This window comes from Mya arenaria, chromosome 4 (genome assembly GCF_026914265.1).
Source record: "Mya arenaria isolate MELC-2E11 chromosome 4, ASM2691426v1".
Lineage (NCBI taxonomy): Eukaryota > Metazoa > Mollusca > Bivalvia > Myida > Myidae > Mya > Mya arenaria.
Genome location: NC_069125.1, coordinates 76,449,313 through 76,475,614, shown reverse-complemented (window position 1 = coordinate 76,475,614; position 26,302 = coordinate 76,449,313). Strand labels below are relative to the sequence as shown.

Below are 26,302 nucleotides of genomic sequence, written 5' to 3'. Positions count from 1 at the left end.
TATGCTTACACTACATAATAAGACCATCTGCTTACACTACATAATACAACCATCTGCTTACACTACATAATATGACTATATGCTTACACTACATATTAGGACCATCTGGTTGCACTTCATTATTGGACCATCTGAAAACACTAAGTAATAATACCATCTGCTTACACTACATAATAAGACCATCTGCCTACAATACATAATACTGATAAAAGGACCATGTGGTTGCACTACACAGTAGGACCATCTGGTTGCACCTCATAATAGGACCATCTGGTGGTACTACATAATAGGACCGTCTGCTTACAATACATAATATGATCATCAGCTTACTTTCATACTTTTATTTTTCAAAATCTTCTGGAAGCTGTAACGTGTCCATTTTACATTTACTCAGATAGTCAATGTCAACTTGGTAAATTCTTTAACAAAAGATTGTTATGATATGTATCATGGTAAATTATCATCAATCTTTCATCCATATGGTTCATATACAAAGTAGTGATTGCTTTTTTGAAAAAGCGCTTGTCTCCCCATTGTATGGCCGTAGCTGAGAAAAAAGAAATGATGGACATGAAATTTGTAATTTTGGACTTCAGACAAACCGACAGTGAAGTTTGGTTTGTTTACCCGTATTAAATAGTGAAGAGAAAAGTGTTGTTGATTAATATTGGAAAAAGTAAACGAAGTTTGTATTGTATGAAGTTCCTCAAGCCTTATTCAATTACTGATCGGAAACCATTTTTTGGCTCAACGTCATCGTGACCTTGACCTTGACCTACTGATCACAAAATCATTAGGGGTCATCTACATGACCAACTAGCATACCAAGTCTGAAGTTCCTGGACCCAAAGGATCTTTAGTTATTGAGCAGAAACTGACCTTTGACCTAGTGATCTCAAAATAAATAGGGGTCATTTACTAGTCATGACCAACTAGCATACCAAGTATGGGTCTAAGCGTTCTATAGTTATTGAGCGAAAAAGAAGTGTGACAGACGTATTGATGGACAGGGTAAAAACAATATGTTTCCGCACGAATGGCGGAGACATAATTACAGTAAATTTAATATTTTTCTTTGTTGAAGTGTTATGTCAGATCAGCACTTTTTCTCCAAAATAAATAATTATAATAAATAATATGTCTATGCACTTTGTCAAAAGCTAATTAATTCTAAACATAGTGAACACCAATAACATGTGAACCAGCAAGAGAAAAACACATTAAATACTGGTCATGAGCTTTTAATGTCAAATGTAACACTTCAAAACTTTCCAGGGAATGTTACGAATAAATCAATGAAAAAACATGCATAATAGTTTACAAATATTTCATCATATTCATTTAAAATCTCATTCAATTACTTCAGGACAAAAATTTAATAAACCACCGGTCAGGTTAGAAAATTGCTTTAACAGCGAGATTGCACCTATTGTAACTTATTTATTACTAGACCATTATGCATTCTATGGAAATTCACAACTCTACATAAACAAGAGCTGTCACAGAGACAGCATGCTCGACTATTCCGCCGCTTTTCAGTGTATGAATTGAAAGTTTTTGGCGAAACATGCATGAACTGTTATATTAGATTTCAATGCAATACATGATGTGGTGAGATATTTAATTGGAAAATATTTGAGGTGGTACGCAAACTTTTACGTAAATTCTAAGTCGAAAAAGGGGCATTATTTTATCAAAATGCTTGATACAGTGACCTCCTCCTATGTACAGGTTGGGGGCATGATGGTGAACAAGTGTGCAAAGTTTCAAAGCCAGATGTCAATGGACTTTGAAAATATTTGAGGTGGTACGCAAACTTGAACGTAAATTTTATGTAAAAAAAGGGGAATAATTTTGTCAAAATGCTTGATAAAGTTACCTCCTCCTGTGTACAGGTTGGGGGCATGATGTTGAACAAGTGTGCAAAATTTCAAAGCCAGATGTCAATGGACTTTGAAAATATTTGAGGTGGTACGTAAACTTAAACGTAAATTCTAAGTCGAAAAAGGGGCTTAATTTTGTCAAAATGCTTGATAAAGTTACCTCCTCCTGTGTACAGGTTGGGGGCATGATGGTGAACAAGTGTGCAAAGTTTCAAAGCCATATGTCAATGGACTTTGAAAATATTTGAGGTGGTACGCAAACTTTAACATAAATGGTTAAGCCGACGCCGACGCTCGGGTGACTAGGATAGCTCTCCTTATTTTTCGAATAGTCGAGCTAAAAATAATTATGCATATACATAAGTATACACATACAGAATTTCTATTTGATTTTTTCCAGGCTTGAAAATCTGGCTGTTTACCTATCCTGGTAGGACACACACCAACACACGCACACATGCACGCACACACACACACTCACACATATATATATATATATAGCGGCTTCGTATAGTTGGTTTTATTTTTTCAAAGTAAAAAGTATGGGCAATGACATTAAGTTCATATTTGTGGAAAAAGCATGTATGTTCAACATGGTTGATTCAATTCAATCCAATTCACGCCCGTACTGATGCAACATTTGATGCTGGGCTCCTTGAACAGTTTAAAATCCAAACCAGATAAGAAGAACTAACATTAGCTCCAAACATTTTTCTTTTCGAATCTGGGCAATTTGATCATATTTTAAACACAATAAAATCAAATGGCACAAGAAACAGAATGTTGTTAGCACTAAATTTTAGCAAGGAACTCCATTAAATAAAATTAGAAGTTTGTCTGCCTTCGAAAAATTCCAAATCGAACAGTTTATATAAAGATATAAAACATTAGATTTCATAGTATTTAACAATAAATTAATATGCAATATTATTAGTAGACTATATAACTAATTTGACATTAGTCACTTAAAGATAATGTTTGACAGTGTTCTCTATTCAATTAATAAAATTAAAATTATTTATAAATAAATATAAAATATCATTCAACTACTATCATATAGTAAAAACTAACAAGAGATTGCAGACTTAAAATTATTAAAAATATATAAATACAAAATAATAATATTCATAAGTTTCAACACAAAATGTCATGCTGTGCTAGGGTTACCACAGCAAAACCATTCTTAAAGCTGTTATGATTTGTTCCACATTACTTTTAATGGTCAATATAAGGTTGTTGCTGCAGTGTTGTAATCTTTCTCACAATCTCTAGTCTATAATATGTAATGTCTACTTAGGTCATGTGAAAAAGGTGAGCCAATCAGCTGGTTCCGTTAGTGACCTTGACCTTTCCTGCTCCGTCCCTCTCCATACAAACTGGAGGGAGGAATGACTTCCCATGCACAATAGTATCAAGACCCTGAAACACAGCAAATCTCACTTGAATGAAAGGTTCCATATAACATTTATTCAATTAATGAAGTCCTTAGTACTAAAATTGTACGTTCCCATGACATTCCACTTTCTCAGCATTCTTAAATATTTTGACTATGAAACCTATTTCAGTCACTTTAATACATATTTTCTTTGACAATGTAAATGTTTGTATTTTAAATTTAAAGTTAAACAAGAGCTGTCACAGTATGTGACGAATGCCCCCAATTGTGACATTGACCTATGAACAAGGTCAGTACATGAAAAGTTGATCTTGCCTTTACATGTCAAATACATATGGCAAGTTATTTTAAATTTCCTCTAAACATAAAAAATACCACCCATAGTTAACAACCGACACTGTTATGTCCTTATATATGCAGCATTCCATTGTGAATAAACACCCAAGTGTGACCTTGACCTTTGAGATAGGGACACGGGTCTGTCATGCGACACGTCGTCTTGGTATGTGGAACACATGTGGCAAGTTATTTTAAAATCTGTCCATACAAGGGAAAGTTACAGCCCAGACACGAAAACTTATAATCTATGTCCTTATATGCAGCACTCTGTTGTGAATAAACACCTAAGTGTGACCTTGACCTTAGAGGTAGGGACACGGGTCTTGCATGCGACAAGTCATCTTGGTATGTGGAACACATGTGGCAAGTTATTTTAAAATCTGTCCATACAAGGGAAAATTACAGCCCGGACACGACAACCTATACTCTATGTCCTATATGCAGCACTCCATTGTGAATAAACACTATGTGTGACCTTGACCTTTGAGGTAGGGGCACGGGTCTTGCACGCGACACGTCGTCTTGGTATGTGGAACACATGTGGCAAGTTATTTTAAAATCTGTCCATAAGAGGGAAAGTGACAGCCCGGACACGACAACCTATACTCTATGTCCTATATGCAGCACTCCATTGTGAATAAAGACCTAAGTGTGACCTTAACCTTTGAGGTAGGAAGACGGGTCTTGCACGCGACACGTCGTCTTGGTATGTGGAACACATATGGCAAGTTATTTTAAAATCTGTCAATACATGGGAAAGTAACAGCCCGGACACGACAACCTATACTCTATGTCCTATATGCAGCATTCCATTGGGAATAAACACTAAGTGTGACCTTGACCTTAGAGGTAGGGGCACGGGTCTTGCACGCGACACGTCGTCTTGGCATGTGGAACACATGTGGCAAGTTATTTTAAAATCTGTCCATACAAGGGAGAGTTACAGCTGGGATACGACAACCCATACTCTATGTCCTATATGCAGCACTCCATTGTGAATAAAGACTAAGTGTGACCTTGACCTTTGAGGTAGGGACACGGGTCTTGCACGCGACACGTCATCTTTATATGTGGAACACATGTGGCAAGTCATTTTAAAATCTGTCCATACAAGGGAAAGTTACAGCCCGGACACAAGTTATTGAGCCGGACACACGGACGGACAGAAGGACGGACGGAAGGACAGACGGTGCGATTTTAATATGCCCACTTTCGGGGGCATAAAAATGTTTCTCATTAAACTCATAAGGAGACTCCATATGCATACCGCATGTCAATTATCTCCTCATACCATAGCAATTTTCTGTTACTAGAACCGGTAGGCCATATGCCCTGCATGACATGTTTGTTGCCAATTATAGCATACTAGACCTCATAATAATGCTGTGAACTTGTGTAAATCTAAGAATATTGCGTGGTTACCTCTCCACCATAGGAGACGAGCGGGGATACCTCACACACTATCTCATTGAACTCTTCACAAGTCCGCTGGCTGCAACAACACAAACACAGCACATACACATCAAGGAAGGCATCAATTACACAAGTAATTGGAAAATAATGAAAGTATGAATGGTTTTCATGTGTTTAATTTATAAAAAGTTAAAACAGCAAAGTTAGTCTTAGTTTTTGGTTTTTAATCTTGAAGTCTAAATATACACTAAACCAATTTCATATTACACAATATAAACTGATCATAAAAAACAAAAATCTTAAACAAAACAGGACTAATTATATCTGTGATGTGTTTTCAGTCCGGATAGATAAATCTGACTCGAGGGCACCTAAGTTGCCAGGTAACAAGGCTTGCCGAGTTTCCGGCTACCCAACATGCCCGAGGGTCAGATTTTTCTATCCGGACCGGACATACATGATTAATATTTTTTCTAGCATACCTTAAAATACTTTCGGTGACAAAAAGGACATTAAAAACAGATTTTTGTTTATTGTATTCAAATAGCGTGCAAAGATGTTTACTGATGTCATATTCACTGCATACGTTAAGAACTTCCTTCAATATCACATCTTTTAAAAAAAAGTTTTTTTGTTTTTTGAACCTACATTATTTGTTAAGTTAATGCTCATGGAAATCATCTATAAAAATATCATAATTATGCTTACATAAAGTGTTTAATAAAAGAAATGAAAAGTATTGGGTCACAGAGCGTGACTCATCTAACTTGGGGGGTGCCAGAAAGAGTTTTCTAGTATGGCTGAATTCACCAGAAATGCCTATCAAGTGTACTAGAAAACTTTAGACAGTACATCTGAATTTTATTTCAATACATTATATTTCAATAACTCTCTATTACCTGTCTCCTGCTCCAGCATTGCTGCTGTTACTGCTGAAATACAACAACAACATGCAAGTGTTAACATGCAACAACAAGTGTGAGTTTGGGCAGGTGGGTGTGAGGGATAACATGATAGTGGCTACACATGTCATGCTTTTTGTCTAAAATTAATTCAGATTGCTACTCATAATGACTATTTCATAGTGAGATACACATGGGAATAACAACCTTATCTAGTGTGAGAAGTGTTCCATGTTCCATTTGGTAATTGCGAAATTATGAAATAAAAAAGTTAGAGGTTTCTGTGTACAGTTTAGTTGATCAAAACAATGGGCTGCATAATAACATCTTTGAGTCACTGTGAGAGTATGAACATGTTTACCTGGCAATAGGAGGAATAGGTGAGCCATCGTTGTGGGTGAAGGTTGCACCTGCTCGCTGGAGCCAGCTCCGGTGAAGGTTGTACAGGTCACTGCGACATGTGGTTGGAGTGTCCTTCGCAGCCCCGTCCGCATTCTTCAGGGGGGAGAACTCTTCCTCTCTCAGGACCTCCCACACCGCAAACGTCCTGTCACATTGACACAAACACACACAAACAACAGGGCGGCCAGGAGATTGGGGGTGGGGGATAAACATGGTGGGGGTGGGTATACACAGCAAGTGAATTGATATTGCAGGATTTTGTGGGAGTGAGCAAACAATACATTTTATGCAGGATTTAACAAGAAATCACAAGATTTAATTTATAGGCAACCACATGTTAGTAGTGTTAATGTTTATTGAAGATTATTATGAATAAAGGCCACACCCAGTTAAAACACAAACAAGGCATCCACAAACAAAACACACACAAAAGAAAAGAAAAGCAAAAAGCACTTTGTTAAAAAAGCTAGTTAAGTAAATATCAGCACTACTCTATAATATGATAGTAAAACAACACACAAAAACATTGCCTAATGTCATGCAAATGAGCTGTTGTGTGCAACAAATGCTTTAATTCACCAGGCCCATTTTCAAAATAATTTCTTACAAGGCTTAGTATTTTACTCCATTTTGTTAACTGAATCAGTTTTGTTCTCCATCTGAGCTTTTTCATTTGGACCATCAGCGAAACACGATGTCCAATTCACTTAAAATAACAGACTCATCTTAAGTTGTTTATAGTTGTTGAGTTGTTATTTGAGAAAGCTCTTGAGCTGTTTCAAATATTGCTAGCTTCTCAAATATGATTATTGAGTGTATGTTTTCTGATAGTTTCACTCTTTTAAACAGGGTTAATATCATTTTGATATTTTTGGCTGTCTGAAAATAAACCCCCTATATACCAAATTTAGGCATAAAATAAAAAAAAATTGTTTGTTTCAGTGTAAGATCATAATATATTTTACCTTGTGAACATCAAAAGTGAACATTTTACTCGTGTCTGCCACTTGTTTAATATAAAATTTGGTGCTTACACTGAAACAAACAATTATCTACTATAGAATGATACCATTGAAAACTATTTGAAAATACTCGGTACCACCGTTATGGGCACTCTAAAAATGTGAACAGTGTTATTTAAAATAAATTCAAAATTATGTCAAATTTAATTTGCATGACTTAACTGATGTAATGGCCGAGTTCTTTTTTGAATAGTGGGCATAAGGCTTTAGTGATGTTAAAAACTACTTTCAGTTTTGAATGAAAAAAAACAACAACACGCCATTGAATTGAACATTTAATTTGTCTCTTTTTGTTTCTAAATGCTGGAAATTAGCAGGAAAATGAACTAGAGCTTACTTAAAGATAATTTGATCAACTATTCGAGTCTTGTGTGAAATATGCATAGATCACTGTGATCTACTCTTAAAATCAGACAAGCGTAATTTAACTTGCATAATATAGTAGGTATGTTGGCTGCAAAGCTTTAAATTCTGAGTCAAAATATGCAGTGGTAGTTGAGATATGGGCTTTATGGAAATTGCATACAAAACTTTGAACACGCATAAAATCAAGAGGTACAAAACTTGCTTAATTTAATGGATGTGTTAACTGTGAAGCTTTGTTTTAAGTTTTAATCAAACACAATAATGTATTCTGAAATATGATATGATTGGCACTTGCACTCGAAACGTTAGACAAACAAGGGTTATAATTCAATATAAAGTACCAGTGTAAAACATGAAGTGGTTAGTGAGATATTGCCTTGACAGTTACTTGCAATCTAAAACATTAACCAAGGTGTGATGCCAACACTGACACAGGGTGATAGAATTGCTCCCTTTTTCCTTCCAAAAGTCTAGCTAAAACTGAGCCTTTAAAATAGTATAAATATTATACATAATTCGGGTTCACTGTTTTTCTCAATTTGATAATTCGCTATTGAGTTTCTTACTGAGATACTGTTTTAGAATGCTTTAAAACTTGGGCCAGGAAAACATTCAAGTTATGTGTGTATTTAAAAAAATGAAGTCTAAACTTATCTCTTGTAAACACTAATACTGAATCACACCAATGTTTGCAGTAAAATCCCTTCACCAGCTAAGTAAATCTTTACACATGTGCCATAATACAGCCTCGTAAACTATTCAGACATATATAAGCACAAGAACTTACAAAATCAACCATTTGGGAGAAAACTTAGGAAATCTGTGTGGCGCAGATTATATTAATTGAAGTTATGAAAGTTATGAAAATTCTAAATAAACTACTTAATGTTTCTCTCAGAAAACACTCTCGAAAAAACATTTCAATAAAGAGATACCATTAGCACTTATATGTTTTTTACACTTACGTGGTAAAATGGAAAACATCGAAGACAAATTTTTCCATCTTGATGCCATTGGGCTCATTGGGCTTCATCTGTTCGCCGGCAGCATTAACATGGGGAATCTTCTTCTTGGCAACATGGTGTTTAAGTTGAGATTCCTGTGATGGGCTGACATAACCAAATAAAACCATGATAGTTTAATAAGGAACAAAAAATTGATATGATAATAAACGTGCTTAGAAATCATGTTAATCAATATTTTTTTCTTAATTTTGAAAGTGGTCAACCCCTCTAACTGAATAAAAGAAAATTACAAGACTTTTTCTCTTTACATGTGCCTTACTCTGACACCATTTTCAGGAAGTCCATGGTGAAGAAGTGGTTGCAGATGTTGCCAGCATTAAAGGTGAGGCGACCATCAGAGTTCCTCTTCTCGGCAGTGGGGAGTGTGATCTCACTGTACTCCACCACCTGGTACTTCCCCTCCACCTTACACACCACGCCAACCGCCTCCGTCGGGAAACCTTTCTCCACAACCTGCAAACATCAACACACAATGAAACAATATATAAAGAGCTTTGTTTGCAAAACACCTTTAAATATTTTATCAGAAAAAAATAGAAATACAATCAGTCTTGATACATGATCATACCAAATATTGATTTCGGCCTATTACCCACCCAGACAGTGTGCAGTTTGTTTCAAAGAGTACTACAATCCCAATGTGTGTGCCCATAAATCTTTCACAAAATGAAGCAATTGGCAGTTGAATAAAATCAATAGTTTATTTTCAAGAAAATTTGCACATAATGCTAAAATCAGAAGCTACAGGCATCTCTGACTGAAACAAGAATATAAAACTCAAAATAAAGCTGATATGAACTTCAACTACAATATTTCCTGACCTTTAAGTACACTGAGTGCCTACCTTTGCTCCACAGTTAGCTCCCTTGTTTATACAGAAGCCGAGGAAGAGTGGGTCGGCCATCTTGACGAGTATGTTGTCCACACAGTACACGTGCACATATTGGATGCCCCGTCGCTCCATGTCCGCAAGTACAATGCTGCTTCTCAAGGCTCGGTATAATCCACCATTACCATCTAGTTAACACTATAACTTGTGAGTACATGTAACATGCTTAGAAATCATTTAGATTACACAGTATTGAGTTTTTCATATATTTTTCACAATACATGTATCTTAATGGATAGAACTATTTTCTCAAGTCATAATGTACTAACTTAACAGAGACTCAAGTATCTGTTTACATCCGTTTTAGAAACAGATATCCTATATTACCCCAGTAACATCTGGGTATTTTAAAAAAAAATATTGGAAAATATACATGTGTACATCTTTCAGTTGATCCCTTGAATTCCTTGCTTGATGCCGCTGTTAAACTAACCTGGAGCTAGGGCAACCTTGTGTGGGTTTGCGAGGAATATTTTCCCATCAAATCCTATACAGGGGAGCAGATTCTGTTCAAAGAGGACCACATTACTCTCCTTGAGGCCGAAGTAGTTGTGACTCGCAAAGAACTGCCTGGTTGGCTCTTTTGTGTGCTCACTTGTCATGATGTACCTGGAAAATTGTGTCAAACATTGTTTCTCCTTACCATATATATATCAACTATCTGTACCTTTTATACATTCATAAATCAGAATTATCAAGAACTGTCATTGATCAAACATTTTGTGACTGCTTTAACAAACACAAACAATATTGAATATTTTTGTTCCTAATGAAACTGATCTCAAACTGGTGCCCGCTCTACAAGATCTACTCTGTAGACGTATCATAGCCAATTACTGTTCTAAATATTGTGATCAGAATATAGTACTGCAGCATACCAAGGTACTTCACATGATTTTCCTGTATGCTCTTTAGCATTTTCCTGCACTTTGAGTATTCTCTCTGCCTGGAGCTGGTAGAGGGTTTTGGCCGAGGGGAGGTCCACATTGTACATGCCCTTTGGGTACCCTACCCCGAGTCTTGTGCCCTGGCCCCCTGCCAGCAGGAGCACGGCAACGCTGCTGCTACCGATCGCCTGCAACCCTAAACATATATGTACACTCCATTATGACATGGCCTATAAAGTGCTGCTCTATGTCAACATTAAGATAAAAAAGTTTAACAACCAAACAAACTATTCTATGCTAAACATATTAAAGCATTTACTCCACAATGAGGGTTGTGAACTACCAGGCTCAAATTTTAAATTTTATGAAAGACCTCAGTTAGTTCAATGTTGCATATATGTTATATGTTTTTATCATTTAATACTATATAACTTTGATTAACAAGACACTTAAACTATGTCATAGGGTCTCTGAAAAATATCTTCCTCATCTGGCTTATATAACCAAATACATTTTAAATGGGTTAAAAGTTTAAAAGGTTACGCAGCAACTCCTAATCAATATATACAACCAGGAAGGTTGCGATCAGTCGACCATAGGTGAAATATTATCAGAGTACTTCATTGACAAAGAGCTAAAATCTTATCTACACTACAGGTAGAATATCAAATAAATAACTTTTGATAATATTAAACAGAGCGTTATGTGCTAGCCAAACAATTTAACTTCCTTTTTCATTTTCATAAAGCTTGGGCTAGGCAAGAATAATGTAAGGCATGAAATATTCATATTACTACGGTATCACAAAAAAAACAGCGCAATAATTTTAACAAACTAGACATGAAAAATGATCATTGATTATACATTTATGAGACAATCAAGAAACTTAACACTTTAGGTGGTTGAATTAATGAAACTTTCCTTTCTATTTATTTATAAACCAGGCCCCAATTTCTCGAAACTTCTTAAGCTTAACACGCTTAAGTAGCTTATTTCAATTAGCCAAAATACATACTTAAATTGAATTTTGATAAATGAAAAATGGTTTATTGTGATAATCATATTGATAATTCCTATCTAAAGCATAAAAATTCTTAAAGAAGTTAATATTACGCAATTTATTGAACACCAAAAATAGTGAGCTTAGCTTAATCCTGTTATAAGGGACTTAAGAAGTTTCGAGAAATCGGGGCCAGATAAAACTTCACCAGAATAAATAATAACATCTCTTTATGACTTTTGTAACAAAAACACAAACAGCAGAGCATGAATCCTGGGAATGTTGAAAGTTACAACCTTTATGGAATGAAATAAATAACTTCATTGCTTCACAATCAATGAATATTATGTTACCAAGCAAAAGGTGTTTTTCAGGATAATAGAAAATACACACTTCTTAATTTTGTTAATGATTTTTATTTTATTTTCTAAAAAAACAAAAAACTATCAAACTATTAAAAGCTAATTGCACCATTAAATAATGAATATGAATCCTACAAGAAGAATTGCCAAATTCGAACAGTGAGTGAGGGTGAGTGTGAGGTGTGTGAGGGTACCTACATGTGTATGTGTACTGATAAAATTATACGAATATAAAAGACATAGAATTGTTAAAAATTGAATGTGTATACATGTATAAATTTGTACTCTACGTGAAAACCAGGGCTTTTTCTACCCATTTTGGGAAAAAGACCCTAGACATTTTGGGAAATTTTGCGTCATGAAAATGCGGAAATTGGGAAATTTTACAGTGAAAAGAAAAAGCTGTCTAGTCTCCTGTGAATTAGGAAATGATTTAATATTAGTTTATTTTCCCTTTAAAAGACCCGCAATGGCTGAAATATCAATCCTTGGGGTGTAAATATCTATTGCAATAAATCATGACAGATAATATTTCATATCTCTGAATGTGATGAAAATCAATGATTTCTGAGTTCAATTACCAAAAAAAACTTCACATCACATAATTTATTAGGATGTTGAAAATGAACCAGTACAGGTAAAAAGAATTTCTAAAAAAAAAAAAAAAAAAAAAAAAATTTTTTTTTTTTTGGATTGGGATTTTTTTCTGAAGATTGGGAAAAATATCTTATATTTTGCTTTGGGAATGGGTCCGATAGTCGGACCCGTGGGTACTATAGGAAAAGGCCTGAAAACATAAATGAAAAAAACACACAAAAAGCTCACCAGTAGCAGTGTATTCTTGCTGCTTCTGGTGATCTGTCCGAGTAACACTGCCACACACATCAGCTGGCAGAGGCTCCAGCAGGTCATCAATCTTGTCGGCCACATGCTTCAGAGACTGCATGGCCGTCTCAAAGAAGCCATTGATCTCTTCAAAGTTCATGTGGCTGAGCTCGTTGAAGAAGGCGGTCTGCTCTTCTGAAGAGAGGGAGTCCCAGAACTGCAGAAGGTGCCCCTGCCCTGCCCCATTCAGCCGCTGTTTCAACGCTTCCACATCCATAGTTTTCGGCACTCCTGTAGCATACATTTACAAACTTTAAAATCAAAGGTGGCCACATAATTTAAAATAATTATGCATGCATAACACTTTTACAAAAAAAAATTCTGTCAGACATGAAACTCCCATTGTGTTTACAGTTATACATATCAATCTTACTAAACGTACTTCACTTAATTAAGTGGTTTAAAAAAGACAATCAACTTAATATCATCTCATGATTCATCAAAGGCATTTGTTCTTGAACAGCAATGTGATGATGTTCATGGTAAAGCATGAGCTTAAGTTTCTTCTTGTATTTACTAATAAATTTGCCAAACCATATTAGTTTAATCACATTCAAAATGTTAAATACAACCTTAAATAGCAAGTATCCTAGGAATTAATGACACAGATGCATTAATAAATCAGTATAATATATATTAAAGTATACCTAATTTTCTGAAATTTTTATCAGCCGTAAACCACAATAAGTTATACTACAAAGTGCTCAGACAACTTTATTCATATCAGCACTTAACTGAACACTGTCATGTATCACTTTATATATACAAGGGTTGTCCAAAAGTCAGTGACAAATGCTTAAGTTTCTGACATCAGATTGGTATAAAACTTTATATTATGTACAATTAATTTGAATCAACTGTGAACTTAATTTTGTTTCAATTATAACATAAATTTCAATAAACAGTCCAAATTTGCATGCTTACACCCATGAATCAACAGATCATCACAAAAGTTCTTTAATTTCTTTTATTTTTTACAAAATACTTTCCGAGATATTAACCATATTAATCATGGTGTAATTACACAAAAGTTATAAATACAAAATTCAAAATGAATTAATTCATATCAAATTTGGAAAATGCATCACACACAATGAAATAAAGTAAGATTCTGAGTGAAAGCATATTTAATTTTTAGTCTAATCATGCGCATGTCTTCGAAATAACTATCTACAAAGAAAGTATAGTGTATTTTTACGGTATATGCATGTTGCTTCAACCTTTTTTGATTGGATGATATATATACAGGGGAATCCTGAGGGCATGATAACAGTTAATGAAAATGTGTCATCCAAAAACCAAATACCACACAAAATGGTCTGGAAAAAACATACTTATTTCTGTTAGCGTATGACGTTCATGAAGCGATGTTTTTAAATGGAAATATATGTCTAAGTTTTTTTTCATAATGTTTACAGTTTTTAAAAGTAGTATTTCATTAAAATTATAATGTAACTAAATTTAATATTTGAAGCTTTGATATGTCTACTTTTCTTTCTTGTTTTGAAATCATAGTTGTCCAGATATTCTGGGACAACCCTCATTTCAGAAATAAATCCCCCCCCCCCCAACACACTTAAAAGAAATTTGACATTGGTGTATCTGTGGCTTTATTGCATTTATCTTAAAGACTATTTGTACAGGTATAAATTAATAGGTAGTGGAAAAGTACTATTATACTGTGCATTTTGATTAGTTCTTCCTGGTTATAAACCATGTTTCAGATTTCTAAAGTAAAGTAGTAATTTCATATTGATTATGTATTATACATCAGTATTTTGTTGGCTTAAAGATTATTTGAGAAAGATACATGCTTGCATGTAGACAATGAAGTGTTTGAGAGCGAGTCAGCATACCTACAGCACTAGCAAGCTAATTTGCACTGGAGGATTGCATCACTGTGTCACCAGGAGGGTGAAGTGACATGAGCATGTAATCCTTGTAACCTCCTAATCTTCTGTCATCATTTTCCAATACATGAAATTTTAAACCTCAAAAACAAAACATTGCACTTAGTAAATTGTTAACTGTTTATTATTATTCTATCGATGTTCCTTCAGAATCCTACATTTTATAGTAAATTTTAGTAAATTTAAGTCTAGAAATTAATCTCAAACTTACAATAAAACTTATGATTTATTAAAATACATTTGAAATTGTATTACTTTGCTACATACCTGTTTTAATTACATTTATCGAGTTGCAATTAGCCAAAATAAAGGGTGTCTAATGATGTTTTCATAGTCTTCAAGTGATTCCTCACGAAACTAGTTGGGAATTTAAAAAGATGAACGAAGAGCTGTCATAGTAAGTGAAAAATTGATGTTTGATGTAAAATGTGCAGGAATGATGCGTTAAGAGGTAGGGACATGGGTCTTACATCAAACACGTCTTTATGTACAGAACACATGTGCAAATGAATCTTACAATCCCCCCATGCATGACAAAGTTACAGCCAGGACACAAACAACTATACTGACTGTATATGCATATATATGCAGCATACCATAATGATTAAAGTCCACGTGTGACCATAAACACTGAGGTAGAGTTGTGTGTCTTGCTGCTACAAGTCATCTTTATGTAGCGAACAGATGTGGCAATTTTTTTTAAAATCCCACTTTGCATGTGACAAAGTAACAGCCCAGCCCAAACCAACTATACTGTATATGCATAAAAGCAGCATTCTATAATGATATACCTGTAAGTGTGACCTTGACATTCGAGGTAGAGACGTAGGTCTTGCATGTGGCACGTTGCCTTTATGCACCAAATACATGTGCCATGTAAATTTAAAATCCCTCTCTGCATGGCAAAGCTACAGCCCAGACACAACCAACAATACTCTGTGCATATATATATTATTACAACATTTCATAATGACTCCAAGTGTGACCATGAACTTTTAGGTTGGGTCTTGGGACTTGCAGGCGACTTGTCGTTTTTAACAAACACTTGTGGCAATTCATTTTAATATCCCTCTGTGCATGAAAAAATTACAGCCCGGACAAGATCAACAACGCTGTATATGCATATAAGTAGCATTCCAGTTTATAATGATAAACCTGTAAGTGTGGCCTAGACCTTTCAGGTAGGGGCGTGGGTCCTGCATGCGACACAAAGTCTTTATATACTGCACACATGTGCTTTGCAATTTTAAAATCCCTCCTGACACGATGAAGTTCCTGCACAGACAAAGGCTGCAAACTAACAGGAAGGTGACAAATATTTTTATTTGTGTCAGAAAGACATCTTTTTGAATTTAAGGTTTCTGATGCGTTCATCGGGCTATACAACATGATTAAGAACCAAGGCCAAGTGCAACAGGTCCATTCAAATATATATCACACCCTAATTCCTGCGACCAATGCAACAAGTGAAAGAACATTCTCCACACAGTCACTGTGACACATCCAAATGTAGGCTGTGCACTACCTTGACACAGAGCTACTAAAGTTTTTTGATCAAGTAAAGGTTAAAAGTTACCCAGCAAATTATACAATCACTCTTAGATAAATACACCACTAGCAACCCTCCACTGTCTTAGCATTTAAATCCTTTCTAAAATAAGATACTGTTTATGTTAGTCTGAAAGCGAGTTATGTTGCTGTACATTGTAAGATAACTGCATAATGTTTTTAGTGCATAATAAAGATAATTTTGATTATTAGAAAGCCTCCTAATATTAAGAACAAAAATGAGAATCTTGTACTTTAATGCACAAGTCAATTGAAACCACTGCCCCCCCCCCCCAGGTCCGCAGGTATGCTGGGGATAGCCATGTTTTTACTTTCCAGGTGGCCCCGCAGTGCCGGGTGAATGCAGTGGTTTTGTCTTTGCACCAAAAATGGCGGGGAATGGGCTTTACCCAGGGTCCCTGGGGTGCGGGGGCATTTGGCGGGGATTGAACCAGATTTTACCCGGGCTTGGTTTGATCAAAAGCCAAAGTCCCCGCTATTCCTTGGACCAGAGGGGGCCGTGGTTACTTTGACTGGTGCATTAATCTGTGTTAAAGTTGAATATTTAAACAAGATCTAACAGTTTTAAATCATTCAATGGCCATTTTAATAACTTTGTTAGAAATATAAATTTTACATACTTAAGATTTTACTCCCTTCAATTGAAATATTAGACGGCATTTCACTTTTTGTGAACTGTGCCTAATAATCCCAGCAAAAGTGTAATGTGATTTTGTAGACAGCTGGAATTTATAACAATTTAACTTCAAATAATCCTTGTCTGATGAATTGCTGTAAACTACTGACAAATACATTTCATGAACCTGGAATCCGGGACAACTCGGCCCAATTACCTTTTCGGCCCAGTTACCATTTTGGCCCGGTCAATTTCGGCCTACTTTTATTTTTATTATTCAGAGTTTTTATTCCATTTATATCATGGATTAATAATAAATAATACCAAAGTATGTATATTTATGTATATAGTGGCGCCATCGATGATGTTTAAATATCAACAGACATGTTATTTCTTCAACAGACTAAATGGACTTAGAAAGAAAGAAAAGTAGGGTATTTTAAAATCATAATTTCATTACTAATTTACTCTGAAATCAACCACATCGCATAATATACATAAATACTCAACACGTATGAGTGAGCTCAAGTCCAAATGGATACAAAATGTGACTGTGCTCAGCTCGAGAGGAGTATGAATTTTCAGCTCCCTATACCTTTTCAATATTGAATATAATAAATATTTTAACATCATTAACATCCTTTGAAATTTTAAATTATCAAAGGTGTTTTTAGCGTTTACTTTAACACTCTACAGTAACACATTAACGGTTGGAAATAATCTGTAAATTAGGTGTGAACAACATAATACCAATCGGCATTCCATAGGCAAGCTTCCTATTAAAAGTAGGCCAAAAAGGAGTAGGCCGAGTTGGACTAGGCCGATAAGGTAATCGGGCCATGTTGACCCGACACCATGCACCTGATAGATATTTACCAAACTCTTGTTATCTTACTTCCAAAAGTTCTGCTTTAATAAATACTAAGGTCTTGTGACCCTTGTTATTTTACCCCCATCAATATGTGTTGCAAATGAACTAAGCCTGTAAGGTACGAATTGATTGAGTGCGAATGAATGAACAATTATATCACCGGTAATATATTATTTGTTTGATTTACTGTGCATATTGCAACATAAACAAATGATGAATTAACATACAATTTAAACCGAAAAAATCTGAGTAAGCCAACTGGATAAATATATGTTTACCTTTCTTGACAGACAGCCGGAAGTGCGTGTCGACGCCAAGACGCTTGCTTAATACGGTCACGGAGAACTAATTTAATGTTTAAAAAAAGTTGCATTTTAATAGTTGAAGCTAGCCTATACGAAATAAAACCCAAACATTCAAGCGTTCAGTGATTTAGAGTTATTGTGGAAATTGTTAATAATAAATTTGTTATTTTGATTTGAAGGCATACAACAACATGAGGACCGTTTTAATGGTGGCAGAGAAGCCTTCTCTTGCCCAGTCCATTGCTAAAATATTGTCCGGGGGTAACATGACATCGAGAAAGGGTTCCAACAGTGCATGTTCTATTCATGAATACAGGGCAAAGTTTCCACCAACAAACGAAACTGCTAACTTCAAAATGACATCTGTTTGTGGACATGTTTTTGGCTTAGACTTCATTGGCAGATATAACAACTGGGATAAAGTTGATCCAGTATGACATTTTTCCTTCCTTTTTCTGGGTATCACTGTATTCTCGGTATTGATATCTACACATTTCTTTAGAATTTTTCAGATTGTATACTAATAAATTGGTTTCAGCCATTATACTAATGGTGTTAACTGAGAGTAAGATTTGGCCAACAATTAATGTCATTATTTTGAGAACCGAAAGAGTAATAAAGTATTATTATAAACAATGAATAATGATTAGTACTGCTAAACTGAGAGCAGGGCACATACTATAAGACCAACTTACCTTTTGTTGATACTCACTATTGCTACATGAAGTTGCGTCTCTTTTTGTGATAAGTTGCTCCCAGAAGATTTGCGGCCATCTCTAATATTGACTCTAGTGTTCTTAGTCTAAAACTCAGTTATCTATCACCATTTAATGTGTACAGGTACAGTCAGGGATAGTTTGGACTAGAAGACTTTGTTCTATCCCAATGTTGTTAGTATTTGACCAGTGTCCTTTTAGTATAAGGTGTAGATCTGCATGCTTTCTGTCCTCGTTTGTTCTGGGTAAGGCTCACACGTTGTTAACATAATTATGTAAACAGCGTTGTGTCAACTTTAGCCCTTAAACGTCTACAAATTAGCAGACCTTTTAAACGAAATGATCACATGATTAAAAAGCGTGCAAATATTTTCCCAGTATTCTCTGTGTTGTGTGTAGTTAGTTATGGCGAATTCATCAGGCACATGGTCAGTATTGTGGCAACATTTCACCAAATTTGAAAAAGATGGACGTATGAAGGTCAAGTGCAACATCTTTGAGATGGAATCGTCGTATTTCTTGGGAAATATAGGGAAAAAAGAATCATTTTCAGAAAAATCGCTTTAGGGACAGGTCTACAACTATTTGTATTTAGATAAACAGTCACTAATAATTCTTTCTAATAAAATGTATTTTTAAGATAAATTGTTTTGTTCCTGAAGTTGATAATGAACACAAATTTCTCAATAAACATTTTTACTATTGTTTAACATTAAACCCCTTGACTGAGACGACTTCCTGATAAAAATAGAAAATGATGATGTCACAACATGTGTGTATATACGGCTGAAATATGAATAAATTATATTTTTTATTGGGTAAATTTGCGCAGAGATTAATGATGAACAGGTAAACAGAAAGTTTAATTTGGATACTGACTTTTGATACATGCAGACTTGAATGCTAGCGGACATTTATTCATCGTACAACTTGTACAATGAACCAATGAAACATGTAGATATCTACTGTATACGTGCGTGTACTGGCAGTATTTATTAACTACGACATTTTAAAAACGGCTTCGTATTTGTGATTCCCTGTGCCTTCACGTCTAACTGGCCTTGATAACTCACAGACATGTACTTTACAAGCTGCAATCATCACTTCAAAAAACTACTGTTTAGATATAATGCTATTGTTAGCTTGACTCACTACTCAATTAAATGGGAATAAAATGTTTTCTCTATGAAGAAGAAAATATGATTTAAAAGAAAATTTATATTGTTTGTAAAAAAGGAATCCCTCAGAGCACACTTCATTCATACTTACTACTCTTATATTTCAATGAAGCAGCATGCAATCAAGTATCTACATATCGGCATAAAGTTAATTTCACATCATCTCAAACAATAATGAATTGAATCATTCAGGTGGAGTTGTTTACAGCAGAGACACAGAAGAAAGAATCGACAGAGAAACTGCATATGCCAGCATTCTTACAAAAGGAGGTTTGTTGAAAAAGTGTTAGTTATTTTGTTACTTCTCTAGAGAAACTCCGCTATTTATTTTGTTATCTCCTCCGGAGAAACACCACTAGTTATTTTGTTTACTTCTCTGGAGGAAGACTGCTTGGACTTGTTTTCACTGCTAGTATAGTCATAGCCTCAGTGTTGTCACTAGTGGCAGCATCGAGCATTACTCTTATGCAATAACCCCTAAACTGTTCAAGGTACAAATAATGCACATGAGACAAAGATAACATTATAAGTATAATATGTTATGTGTAATGGCAGCAAGACCCATAACTCTAGCTTTACTGATTTTTAGGTTTTGCCCTGTTACCAGTGCCCTTGGGATTGGGTAAAGGTTAACAACTGTTTTCCAAATGCCACTGTCAGAATATTTTCAATATGGACTGATATCACATATTCAAAACAGAAACTGTACGTTTTCACATGCTTAGGCGTATAAGCAGTAACTATTTGATATTTTGATTACAATTTTTATGTTGTATCTTGAAGGGTCGTGGAGTAGACTACCTGGTCCTGTGGCTCGACTGTGACAAGGAGGGGGAGAATATCTGCTTTGAGGTCATCGACTGTGTCAAAGGGCTCATGAACAGAAACGTCTCTGGTCAGGTAAATGGGCTATTTTTAACAACGGGTTGCAATTTTTGGTGTGTTAAATTGCTATATAATGGATGCATTTTAATTTCCATTTACACGCTAATTGTGCATAATGATGAAATTTAATGCTAAGACATATCAAAAAGTATGTGAAAAATAATCTTCACCAATTCTTATTTTTTAATTCTTACAGAAAAGTCCCTGTATAATTGTTTCTTCTTTTTTCAGTAATTTGGAAAAAATAGTTTAGCCAACAGTAGACTAGAGATCCTATTTAAGGGATTTGAAAACTACTCCTTGTAGCATACAGTCATGTAATTTTTGCTGCATAGGTTTGTTTCATGCTGTAAAGCTCAACTATTTGAAAAATAAGGAGAGCTATTCACCCTAGCGACTGTATAACACCTTGGCTAAGGTTTTGCATGTAAGCGCCTTCATTATCACAGCAAATACATCATATATTGTATTGAAACTATAAATATGTGTTCCCAACTATCCAACCTACTTAATTAACAAAATTAGATAACACTATTCACTAACTAATTTAAATTATGGACCTTTATTATTTGACTTGATGTTTTGCATTGAGACTTTATACAATGGTAATCAGCCATCAAACTCACTTAAATAACCAGAATATTTTGCATATAATGCAGATCACTGCCCTTTATCATTTGACTTAGGAATTCTTGTTAAGGTTTTGCATGTTCTGATAAACCACATTTAAGTCAATATCTCAGCACATAGAATATCATCATGTATTGCATTGAAACTTTAGTCATGTGTTCCCAACTATCCAACCTACTTGATTTATCAAGTAAGATAACTCTATCTTGCATATAATTCCCTATATTATTGGACTTTAGAAATTCTGATTAAGGTTTTGCATGTAAGCAAACATAGGTTATTATATCAGCAACCACTTGAAGTATTGCATTGAGAATTTATACAACGGTACTCAAACACCTGGTCTAGGTTATGAGGTTAGTGCAGTGGTTAGTACACTCCATTCTCACCAAGGTGACTCAGGTTCATTTACTGGCCTGGGCGCATGTTATTTTGGTTAATGGTCACCAAGCTGGACTTTTCTCTTGGTACTGAGGTTTCCCTTACAACACAAGACCATACTCTCGCCCAACATCGCACCAACAAAAGTGACTTAGTATAAGTTCTCATAACTTGCTCTACAAAATTGTTGTAAAATATATAATGTTTACGGTAAACTAATTTAGATAACTCTATTATGCATATCATGCAAATAAAATTGTCCTTTATAATTTGATTTTGAAATTCATGGTTTTGCATGTAAGCACACATAGTTTGATATCTCACATTTACCACATTTAAGTCAATATCTCAGCAAATACATCATGTTTTGCATTGAAACATTAGACAAGGGCTCCCAACCATCCAACCTTCTTAATCAATAACTCTACAACTACTCCATGTAGCTTGAAACATTAGACAATCAAGTTTGATAACTTAAATAGAACAAACTATTGAGATGGTAATACCGTATGGTTGTTTGTTCGCACTTTACCCGTAGTGCCTTCCGCTGGCAAGGATAATTACCGACACGCATTAATTATGCCTGACATGCTTTAATCCGCGCAGCGACAAGCCTTATCAAAACAATCATCAGTTTTGACAATACACAGTTTTGCAACGGTTGACTTGTCATTCAGAAGGCATGTCGGGACCATTGCAACGTTTGCAACTGTTGACTGTCATTCAGAAGGCGTGTCGGGACCATTGCAACGTTTGCAACTGTTGACTGTCAGTCAGAAGGCGTGTCGGGACTTTTACGGCATTTGTATAAGTCTTATAATATGCGTGAATGTTCTCAAAATGTCAAGACTTATATCATTGTTGTGTACACTAAATTACCGAAATATGACGATAATTATTGAAATACACAAGCCAGTTATCGAAATATGCCTTATATACAATTATTTATTTTTTTACTTCAATATATGTTATAAATACTTGACCAACTTCAATTTTTCGGCTCCGATTTGACAATTTTCTGCTGCGTCCTATCTTATATATTAAGGGTTTTTACCCATTTTTCAACCCTTTTTTTGCCTGCGTCCTATCTATGCTAGCGTCCTATACATGATATAATACGGTATCTTGCATGTAATGCAAATTTTGCCTCTTTATTTTTGTACTGATTAAGGTTTTGCATGTAATGTAATTTAACAGTGATCCATGTATGTTTCACCAATACTTTAAAATCCTGTTGAAAACAGCTCTTGTTATGAATAAATGTTGTAACTACTGTATTGCAGCCACTTCTTTATATATAACAGTCTTGGACTGTTTGATAGAAACTATTTTAGTTTGTTCATGTATTTTCAGACGATCTACAGGTCGCATTTCAGTGCCATAACAGACACAGACATCCGTCGTGCCATGAACAACCTGGGATCCCCAAACAAGAATGAGGCCTTATCCGTGGATGCCAGACAGGAACTTGACCTCCGTATTGGCTGCGCCTTCACAAGGTTCCAGACCAAGTTCTTCCAGGTACCAATACATTTTGATAAAACGCCATTTATTTATTTCTAGGATCCCCTTAGTTCTTTTCTATGTTAGCCATCCTGTTATCAGCAGCTTTTTGCAAGTTTGGAACATGTGCAATGAGATGAATCCAGTGCTTCTCTTCACAATAAGTGGAACTAAGCCGAAATATATTTATTTAAGTTCATTGTACTAAAGATGTGCTATTGATTTGAATATTTCAGTTAAAAAGTTCAAATGTAATCCTAATTCTGTTTCTGTTTGAATTGATTTGTGATTCATTACAGATATAACTGTTAGAGAATGTTTGTTCCAGGGAAAGTATGGCGACCTGGACAGCACCCTGATATCATACGGGCCTTGTCAGACTCCGACCCTGGGGTTCTGCGTGGACAGACATGACAGGATACAGTCATTCAAGCCAGAACCTTTCTGGGTCATACAAGTCCAAGTAAGCCTCAAATACAATAATAGAAAGTCATTGCATCTAATGAGTCTTTTGCCATACTTTTTGAGTCGCCTGAAAAGGCAACATATAGGGGTTACTTCTGTCGGCAGCGGCGGTTGCGGCCCATTTTCACTTGTCCGGGGCATATCTCGTAAACTATATGTTGGATCAACTTGAAATTTCATATGTAGATAGATCTCATTGAGGGCAAGTGCAGAGCACAAGAACTGTTACTCTTGCTTCCATATTTTCAGAGTAATTGCCCTTTGTTAATTTTCATGCTTAAGTTTTGTCCGGGGCATATCTTGTAGAATATAAGAGTTATCAGCTTGAAACTTCATATGTAGAAAGATCTCATGGAGGGCATGGCAAGTGCAGTGAACAATAACAGTAACTCTTGCTTTCTTAGTTTTAGAGTAATAGATCTTTGTTAATTTTCATGCATAAAGTTTTGTCCCGGGCATATTTCGAAGAATATAAGAGGTATCAACTTAAAACATCATACATGTAGCTAGATATATCTTATTGAGGGCAACTGCAGTGTACAAGAACTCTTGCATCTATATGTTTAGAGTTATTGCCCTTTGTTAATTTTCAAGCTTAAATTTTGTGAGGGGCATATATCATAAACTATAAGAGGTTTCAACCTGAAACTAAATAGGTAGATAGATCTCATTGAGGGCAAGTGCAGTGCACAAGAACTGTTACTCTTGCTTTCATATTATTAGAGTTATAACCCTTTGTTAATTTTCGTTGTTGATTTTTGTCTGACTTAACATTTTACCTTCAGTTTAAATGCCACCTACACTTGAAATTTAAATGGCAACATCATTGTCTATAAATATAAATAAAATGCCAATCCAACAGCTATAATGTCGACAGTAAATAATTTGTCAGGCAACACATCCAACCCGCGGAGTTCTAGTTTCTTTATTTGCAGGGATTTGCCAAATCGCTTTCATTTGGTTGAAAATAATTCTTATCACTACATTATTTGTTTGTCATAACAATTCTTGAATGCAATATAGGTTATCAATATTATATTTCATCTCCTATACATGGTGCCATCCAATTGATCACATTGACAACGAGTATATCCATACCACAAAAAATGGCTGACATTCCAATTTCCTAGCAAAGTATTATTACCATGAGCTGTCGCTGTAAGTGACGAATGCCCCCCAAGTGGTTATCAAGTGTGATCCAAAGGCTACTTAGAAGGGGTTAAAATAAGAATGAAATTTGTTGATTGAAAAGGAATTGAGCCAAATGTAATGACAGACAGGCCTTAGAGGTAGGGACATGGGTTTTGCACATGACGTGTTAATTTAACATTTCGAACACATGTGGCAAGTAAGTTACGTCCAGGACAAGACCACCAATACTTTATGTCCTTAAATGCAGCATTCCATATTAAACAAATGCCGAATGTTACCTTGACCTTAGAAGTGGGGACATAGGTCTTGCATGTGACACGTCACCTTACTACGTCAAACTTCAGTGGCAAGTTATTTTTAAAATCTGTACATACAAGAGAAAGTTACATCATGGACACGACCACCTATACACTGTGCTTATATGCAGCATTTCTTTGTAAACAAACACTAGGTGTGACCTTGACCTTAGAAGTTAGGACACGGGTCATGCACATGACACATTGTCTTGGTATGTCAAACACATGTGGCAAGTTATTTTAGAATCTGAGCATTCAAGAGAAAGTTACAGCCCAGACATGACCACCTATACTCTATGCCCTTATTTGCAGCATTTCATAGTAATCTATTTATATATCCTCAGTAGTATCATACTATCATTGCTTATGTCCTTTATAGTGGCACACATTGGGAAGTGCTCTATTATTTAAAGTACCTATTTCGGGTGTTTCTCTGTTATCTAAATAACGATTTTGGAATTGCTCTTTTATTTCAAGTACCTAACTTGGGTATTTGTTGACCCTTGGCAAGCACCAAGGCTTATGCTGCTGTCAACAGTCGTCTGTCATGTTGAAGAGATGCTCTGTTCTCTTCAAGGAAGTCAATGTTTATATAAAAAATGATTATTATAAAATTACAAGAGTTTAATAGCTTTGATAACATGCAATAATACCCAATTTATGAATTGATTAGAATTGAATTATGAATTGATTAGAATTTAATAATGTTTCTAAAGAAACTGCTACTTTGCAATTTGATGTGATCAGTTTCTAGGTCCTCATTGATTTAGGACCTGTCATTTATAAAGTTTTAATATCCTTTGAAATACTTGAAGTAAAAGTCATATCATTAACAGATTACCAGTCAAGGTACGGACCGGACGCTGAACCTGGAGTGGGAGAGAGTGAGGATGTTTGACAAGGAAGTAGCGCAGATGTTCGTTGGTCTTATCAAGACTGTTGATCATGCACGGTACACAAATCTTCTGATTACTGAATGTCAACTCTACACACTTATGAATGTTAATGGTTAAATTAGCATTTCAATTCATGTTTAGAAAGAACATTGTTAAAG

At 35.2% G+C, this 26,302-nt stretch overlaps 2 protein-coding genes across 6 annotated transcripts in view; one reads left to right on the top strand and one right to left on the bottom strand.

Moving 5' to 3' along the window:
• Window positions 1-1,225: 1,225 nt before the first annotated feature.
• Window positions 1,226-18,062, bottom strand: LOC128231340 (UDP-N-acetylhexosamine pyrophosphorylase-like). Of its 5 annotated transcripts, none has more exons than XM_052944021.1 (11): window positions 18,016-18,062; window positions 12,712-13,002; window positions 10,516-10,720; window positions 10,071-10,246; window positions 9,593-9,765; window positions 9,008-9,201; window positions 8,689-8,832; window positions 6,295-6,480; window positions 5,931-5,963; window positions 5,041-5,110; window positions 1,226-3,302 (listed from the first exon to the last, which is right to left on the bottom strand). In XM_052944021.1, the coding sequence occupies exons 2-11, from the start codon at window positions 12,986-12,988 to the stop codon at window positions 3,204-3,206; spliced, it is 1,557 nt and encodes a 518-aa protein (XP_052799981.1). In that variant the 5' UTR covers window positions 12,989-13,002; window positions 18,016-18,062; the 3' UTR covers window positions 1,226-3,203. The 5 variants fall into 5 exon arrangements, with proteins under 5 accessions (XP_052799981.1, XP_052799976.1, XP_052799978.1 ...); XM_052944016.1 differs by lacking the exon at window positions 18,016-18,062 and adding an exon at window positions 16,871-16,925; XM_052944018.1 differs by lacking the exon at window positions 18,016-18,062 and adding an exon at window positions 16,871-16,925 and having other exon boundaries at window positions 5,931-5,960.
• An 82-nt stretch (window positions 18,063-18,144) lies between these two features.
• Window positions 18,145-26,302, top strand: part of LOC128229790 (DNA topoisomerase 3-beta-1-like) — a 28,849-nt gene continuing 20,691 nt past the window's right edge. Inside the window, exons 1-6 of the mRNA XM_052941612.1 lie at window positions 18,145-18,473; window positions 20,129-20,206; window positions 20,720-20,836; window positions 23,186-23,353; window positions 23,664-23,798; window positions 26,085-26,200. Of these exons, the coding sequence (XP_052797572.1) occupies window positions 18,234-18,473; window positions 20,129-20,206; window positions 20,720-20,836; window positions 23,186-23,353; window positions 23,664-23,798; window positions 26,085-26,200 (854 nt within the window). The 5' untranslated portion in view covers window positions 18,145-18,233. The remainder of the gene's footprint in view (window positions 18,474-20,128; window positions 20,207-20,719; window positions 20,837-23,185; window positions 23,354-23,663; window positions 23,799-26,084; window positions 26,201-26,302) is intronic.

Excerpts from the sequence above, each read along its gene's own strand:
- LOC128231340 (XM_052944016.1), bottom strand. The coding sequence starts at position 16,910 with ATGCCGTCTAATATTTCAATTGAAGGGAGTAAAATCTTAA. Across the intron at positions 10,247-10,515 it reads AAATCATGTGAAGTACCTTG|GTACATCATGACAAGTGAGC; the intron begins GTATGCTGCAGT and ends ACAATTTTCCAG. Across the intron at positions 5,111-5,930 it reads AATGCTGGAGCAGGAGACAG|CCAGCGGACTTGTGAAGAGT; the intron begins GTAATAGAGAGT and ends GTGTTGTTGCAG.